This window comes from Rhincodon typus, chromosome 4, assembly GCF_021869965.1.
Source record: "Rhincodon typus isolate 14 chromosome 4, sRhiTyp1.1, whole genome shotgun sequence".
Taxonomy (NCBI): domain Eukaryota; kingdom Metazoa; phylum Chordata; class Chondrichthyes; order Orectolobiformes; family Rhincodontidae; genus Rhincodon; species Rhincodon typus.
Window position 1 is genome coordinate 90,538,434 of NC_063335.1, and position 7,550 is coordinate 90,545,983.

At 40.8% G+C, this 7,550-nt stretch overlaps 1 protein-coding gene across 1 annotated transcript in view; it reads left to right on the forward strand.

Moving 5' to 3' along the window:
• Nucleotides 1-7,550, forward strand: part of LOC109935063 (unconventional myosin-Id-like) — a 121,915-nt gene that overhangs the window by 90,524 nt on the left and 23,841 nt on the right. The window contains exons 20-21 of the mRNA XM_048595790.1: nt 2,707-2,820; nt 5,285-5,439. Coding sequence (XP_048451747.1) covers nt 2,707-2,820; nt 5,285-5,439 — 269 coding nt within the window. The remainder of the gene's footprint in view (nt 1-2,706; nt 2,821-5,284; nt 5,440-7,550) is intronic.

Here is a 7,550-nt window from a genome sequence, read left to right on the forward strand (position 1 = left end):
TATACTCAATGAAAACGAGAAGAACATTGGATGCTATAAATCAGGAACAAAAACAGAAGTTGCTGGAAAAGCTCAGCAGGTCTGGCAGCATCTGTGAAGAAAAAATCAGGTTAACGTTTCGGGTCTGGTGACCCCTTCCTCAGAACTGGTTATAACCAACTTCTGGTTTTGTTCCTATACTCAATGCCTTGACCAAATGAAGGCCAGCATACTAAGTGCCTTCTTCACCACCCTGTCCACCTGTGACACTGGAGGTCTTCCAGTCTTGGGATAGTTGTGGACTGGACATACCCTGAAGAATGTATGTCAGGACCTTAGAAATCCTGAGGCACTGACTACATGCTAATTGCTCAGAAAGTTTAATCTTCCAAAGAGCAATTATCCAGCATCTGGAACACACAATATGTCCCCAACACTGGGTTAGAGCCAGAGAGTGGGAAGGGTTCCAAATTACTTAACAATTAACCAGGAACAGTTCGATATATCAAAACCTTGTCTTACTCCTGGATCACTATAAAATTGGTCTCCACCACTGAATCCCCACAATCATTCACATTCACACGCTGCACACTTTAGACTTCCAACCACTAAACATACCACCCATGGACAACAAATCCTCACCTGCCCAACCAACAGCCCGTGAATACCTCACCTCTTCCACCCTCACTTCCATTGACTCTCAACTGACCTCTTGCATACATGCCCTGACACCCAACCCCATCCACTAGACACCTGACTCCTCTCCTGCATCAACACTGATCCAGACTTCCTAGAACACAAAATTGGAAACTTGATTCTACTGGAGCTCCATCGGTCATCCATATCAAGTGAAAAACTAGATTAACTTATCTTCTGCCACAATAGAAGTAATTATTCTCAAAAGGATGGCCTCTGGTAACCAAATAACCACATCCATAATATTACGTATAGATCAATATCCTGGTTTTTTTTTCAGTTCTGGTCCCACATACTCAATATCAATCTGCTAAATAGTTCCTCAAAAACCCACTTGGGGATTGGAGATGCCAACTTATTTACTTTGTGATTTTTCCACCATTGTGCATCGATGGTACATTTTGTGAAACTGTACCACATCAGTAAAAGTACTCCACACTACTACTATTTACTAAAACGTGGACATATCCATAACTCTCTGATAGAAAAGTCATGCCTTTCCCCAACAAAACAGTTTGGGTGGCACCTGTATCCCAAAGTATAATTACAGGGATGCTCACCTTATTGAGGAATCCAATTAAATGTTGTCAGCATTGGGCATTCTGCTGTGTGTCCCCCAGTTTTTTGCTATAACTGAGATAGGAGGAGTGCATTGTCTTTCTCTGGTCCCACTATTCCATGGGTCACAACACAAAATTCACTTGTTTTACCTGGTGCCTGATATAGTTTATCATATTTTGCAGGAGAACAATCAGGCTTCAGAGATAGACCCAGGCTCCAGATTCAAAAGTCAGGGTTTACAAACCTTATGTTAGGACTCTCCTGGCTACTCAGAGTCTGGCAGTTCTCCAGCAGTGTGGGCATGCAGGACCAGATCAATTAGATATGGTTGGGTGTCACACCTGCTGCCTAGCTCACAGGGCCTGGAGATTGTTGGGATTTAGGGATCGGGAGTCTGGAATCTGAGTGACAATGGGAGTGGGAGGCAACCTGATTGGGGGAGGTCATTATCAGACCATGCGGAATCTCAGCTTCCATCCTTCCTTTATTTACTGTTTTTCCCCTCTGCATTGCCTATCACCAAAGTCTAGGTAGAGCTTCTCCAGCATTCTGTGCTTGTTTCAAGATTCCAGCATCTGCAGTATTTTGCCTTTAGAGCATTATGAATAGAGTGGAATAGAATCCTTACAGTGTGGAAACAGGCCCTTCAGCCCAACAAGTCCACACTGACCCTCAGTGCATCCCACCCAGACCCATCCTCCTATAATCCACCCAACCTACACATCCCTGAACACTATGGGCAATTTAGCATGGCCAATCCGCCGAGCCTGCACATCTTTGGACTAGCTTATAGTCATTGGCCTATGCCTCAGACCCAATTTAAATAACGGTATAAAGTTTGCAGACCTCATATCTCCTGATACTTTGCTTGTATCTGGTAAAAATTGATTAAGGATCCTCAGAGCATCCCTCATTTCCTCCCTGGTTTCCTTTAACAGCCTGGGATACAATCCTTCCAGCCCTGGTGATTTATTCACCTTCAGGAATGTTATACCTACTAGCACCTCTTCTTGCATTATACTATTATCATTATCATCCTTCCCTGTTGTACCCTATGTTATACCTGTTCAACCTCTTTAATGTTTAATAATTGCATTTATTGGTTTATACCCTGGTGTTGTTATTTATTCACCCACTTAACTCAAATAGATCATGTGATGCATTCCAATAAACCACACCTCAGTGTTAGGATTGGGCACCTACCTTTATTTCAACCCGCTGGATATTAAGGAAGAAACGGTCTAATGTGGTATACAGGAAATATGACTTTGTGAGAGCGGCTGGTGAAAATGAAGCTAAAAAACATTTTGAGCATTTGAACCCTGATGTAATAAGTATGTGCTTTTTGTATACATAAGCATGTGTGTGTTTGCATATCTTCATGTGTGTAGCTGTGTATCTGTATGTTTCTCCAGAATATTTATATATCCCTTAGCAGAAATACTCATTTTTCTTGCTTTCTCAACTTAGGTGAATAGGTTTAATAAATGTGAGGATCGAGCTATTCTCATCACTGACCAGCACCTGTACAAACTGGAGCCAGCCAAACGCTACAAGAGCATGAAGGCACTCCCACTTAGCCATGTGAGTATCCAGGCATGCATCAAGCCACAGCCATAAGTTGGAGACAGTTCTTCCAATCTCATCATTGAGCTGAATAAAAATAGATGTAGAAAGAACAGAGAATGTTGAGAGATTGAAAAGTGTAGATGTACAAAGGGACTTGACTGTCCTTGTAAATAAGTTACTGAAGGCTAACATGCAGTTATGGCATGCAATTAGGAAGGTCAATGGAATGTTAGCTTTTATTGCAAGCGGATTTGAGTACAGGAGTAATGAGGTCTTGCTTCAATTGCGTAGGAGTTCGGTTAGACCACATCTGGATTATTGTGTGCAGTTTTGGTCTCACTATTTCAGGAAACAGATTATTGCCATGGTGGGAGTGGAACAAAGGTTCACCAAACGTGTTCCCAAGATGGTAGGACTGTCCTATGAAGAGACATTTGGAAAACGGTGGCTGTATTATCTAACATTTTGAAGAACAAGAGGTGATCTCATTGAAATTAAAGGGATTGACAGCATAGATGCAAGTAAGATATTTATCCTGGATGGGGAGCCAGGAACCTGGGGTCAAAATTTATAAACAAAGGAGATGCCATTTAGGACTGAGAAAAGGAGAAATTGTTATACTCAAAGGATGGTGAGCCTTTTGAACTCTCTACCTCAGAGAGCTGTAGAAACTCAGTATTTGAGCATATAAAGTGGAGGTTGATAAATTTTTAATTATCAGTGACATATAGGACTAAGAAGATAGTGTGGGTAAAAGCTACTTAAGCATTAAATCAGTCATGATTGTATTAAATGGGGGAGCAGGCTTGATGGGCTGACTTACCCGATCCAGTTCCTATGCTCCTAAATGCAAATGTTGGAAATCTGAAATAAAACAGAAAATGCTGGAGAAACACAACAGATGTGACAGAATCTCTCAGGAGAGAGAAACAGAATTTTGAGTCTGGTATGACTTCTTCCGAACTTCACCATTAAACATCGCACTTAAAGATGGAATCAAACCATTAGGAACCTGTTTGAGGAGAGAAGGCTGGAAAGTTTGGAAGCTGCAAACTTCTCAAGATTGAATTGAGTGACATCTCAGTCAAAGTCTGCCATTGTGACCTGAGACGGAATTATAAATAAGCAGCCTTGTGCCCGATTTGGATGGGAGATTCTATATCTGCTGCAGGACCCTGAATACCATATTCAGGTGTAAATGAGAAAAGCATACTTCACTCAATTGAACCAAGCCAACTGTAGCCTAACCAATGGTTCTTAAAGGGGCCCTTGTTACTCCATTAGAAAGGGATGGAATGTTTTTTGGGAAGATTTTCTATGGGGCCTGGATTTGCAGCAGTTTCCTCCTGACTCCAGAAACTTGGTGAAGATTAATGCCACTGCCCACATTATTTTTTCCACTATAACGGTAACTGCATTGCAAGAGGGTCTTCATTTCCCAGGAGGAAAAACTGGTAAAACATGAAAACACGATATACTTGTCGAATTTGTCTTGCTGACCTTAATAGGGAGCTCCACTACAACTGGTGAGTTCCTAACTGAGATTTAATGTCTCTGGGTTGGCTGTAATGCACTTGATGATATCCCACGATTATGAAAGATACTGTATGAAAATACGCCCATTTTTTAAAGAAATAACAAAGAGTTTTGACAGGTTAGGTCATAAGAAACCTTTTACCCAAGTTTGAAATAAGGAGCACGACCTTAAGGTCAGATCTAGCCCAATCAGGATAAGGGGAATCTGGGGCATTTTAATTCCAGCAGGCTGTGTATATGAAATCAATGGAAAGTTCTAGACTGTTATAAGCACATCTTTATTAGTCTAAAGGAGATGATGGCCTCGTGGTGTTATTACTAGACTATTAATCCAGAGATGTTCTAGGGCCAGGGTTTAAATCCTGCCATGGCCAATGGTGGAATTTGAATTTAATGAAAATCTGGAATTATGAATCTAATTAAAAACTCACCTAGTTTACAAATATCCTTTAGGGAAGAAACTGCGGTCCTTACCTGATCTGTCCTACATGTGACTCCAGACCCACAGCAATGTGATTGACTCTTAATAGGCCTCTGGTCTTGACAGTGACACCCACATCTGTGAATGAATAAAAAAGTTACTAGTTATGATGCATAACAGCAGTTGAGGTACAGAATAGTTAAGATGTAGGCTTGAAAGGCTTGCCACCCATTCCATCTTTATTTTCGATGGCACAGGCCTGAGTTACACAGGTGCTGTGTCAGGGGGTAGTCAAGCAGCTGGCTAACTAACATGGTGACGCACAGGTAAAATATATTTCTGAGGAATTGTACAATCAACACTGGCAACAATGGCTGAACTGTAAGAGTCAGAAATCCACTGTAACAGACAAAGTGTTCTGACCAAATGGATGATGTTAAACTGAAATGTTCCTAGTTTGGACAATCTAAACCCACAAGCCATCCTCTCGATGAATCTAACATCCCCCATTTGTTCCTTCAGGTCACTGGGGTCAGCGTTACTACTGGCAGGGATCAGTTGATCATCTTCCACACCAAGGTAAATGACGATCTGGTGGTTTGCCTGGACAAGATGCAGCGCGGAAACGATAATAGGATTGGAGAAGTTGTTGGTGTCTTGGCCAATCACTTTAGCAAGTGAGTGATGCATTCAATACCATATTATGAAGCAATGTAAATGCATTCCAACTATGCAGCAATTCACCTTCTCACAAATACACAGGATATCTGTGGTAGCCACTTTGGCAGTGGACTGTGTGCTGCTAGTTCAAAGAAATAATGAATGACTATTCTTCTATGTACAAGAATTGGTGAAAAACTAATGTGGTTTCCTTATTTGAAGATAAAACTATGTACAGATATTGCTGACTTGGAGGGTAGGTATTGCACATTTAACTTATACCTTGCTGCTTGCGTATAAGTCATGGCACTAATACACTGTATCATGTTGAGGTCACAATGATTGACAATGCCATGATACACCACCTTGGAGATACATGAGCCTTACACCACTGCACTGTGCATCTTAATACTGTCAATATAACAGGGAAATTAGTAGTGTTTAATTGCATGAAGGACCATAACCTGTAGTGCAAGACACTTCCAGATCTGCAACAATAACAGAAGATGAGGTAAATGCGGGTGTATTGGCTTAATAATATTAAAAACAGAAAGGAAAGCTATGCCAAGGGTGTGAAGGAGATCCCCAGTTTTGTGATCGCTATGTTACAACATAGGGTCAAACAAGGAAAATGTTTGTCCATTTGATTTCCAGTTCCAGTACATTTAGCTTCTTGGATGATCAATGAGGGGTTTTTTTGATAGACACATCCTAATTTCTTCCCATGCCATCAGCTATCCAGTGTTCTCCCCTCACCCATCTGTCCTGGTAACCCCTAGCAGTGGATGCTATCATCTGTGTAAAGGTGCTGCAGGAAAAAAAAACAGCATCAGCTTGGCACCTAAAACTACCCATCAACCTGTGTTAATTGACACAAAATAATGAATGTACTCATCAGCTATCAGTAACATGGACCATCAGCAAACCAATTGGAAAATATAATGACCACACAGATGCTATAGGCAGCACACTTAAGGATGAAATTATTATTACTCAGAATACCAACTTTTGACAAATTTGGAATAATTTGACAGCTCGGCTGATATAGAGAAGGCAGAGCTGGGAGATATGGGAATCTGGTGATGATATGAGGAAGCTGGGGATGTTTTGTGTTAGCTCATGATATGTAGGCTGACAAGATGGGTTAGAATAGTAGATGTCAGGATGTAACAGCACAAAGTGGAATGAAGGACCAAGGGATGGAGAAGTGCAGCTATTGATACAGTGGGAAGTCACAGCTCCAGGAGACCAGCAGCAAATGATATGATAGTGACAGCACTATAAAAAATTATGTTACAAATTAAAAATAAAACAAACTGCTAATATAAAATGGCCACACTTAAAAGACGTCTGTAAATATGGGGATTGGCAATTATCAGTTACAGAAAGCAAGTAAAGACACAGAGATAAATTACAAAGGATACAATTTGGTCCCAAAATCCAGATCATGTAATCAGTTCCAAGAACAGGTCAGAAGGCAGTTTAAGTGGGAGTAAATTGATTGGGCTGTACAGCAGAATCTTTAATTTGCATTTAATCAATGTCCTAAATTACTTGGAAGCATTTGATAGGATAGCATAGAGTATTTTATTCTGAACCTATGGTATTACTGACCTGGGATTGTTTGATGCTAATACTGAATAGGAAAAATAAGGCAGAATGTTCTGTTCCCTTTTATGACTTACCTCCTCAAAGAGACAAGATTACCTTTGAGTAACACCCTATTGACTCCTAATTATCTAATATGCGGCTGGTTTGTCTGTTTGCAAGTCTCCTTTGATAAAACTGCAGTTGTCTGCCAGTTGTATTAATCCTAAAGACGTTGCATGGAGTAGGATTAACGATTAAATGAATTTGATGACCAGGACCTCTGCTATAGACTGCTTTCTACTGCCATGGCAACAGATAGATCACTGTTTTGCATTATTTGATGGTTCCTGTGATCAAGGTGTTGCTACACAACACTGTAGGTGTTCTTGTTAATATTTTTAAAAACCGTTGCTTTCGAATGAAAACCAACCTCCATATGTTGTATATAGCAAGGTGTAGAGCTGGATGAACACAGCAGGCCAAGCAGCATCAATGACCTAATCTGAGGGGAGTGGCCACCTTTTAGAGAAATGTAGCT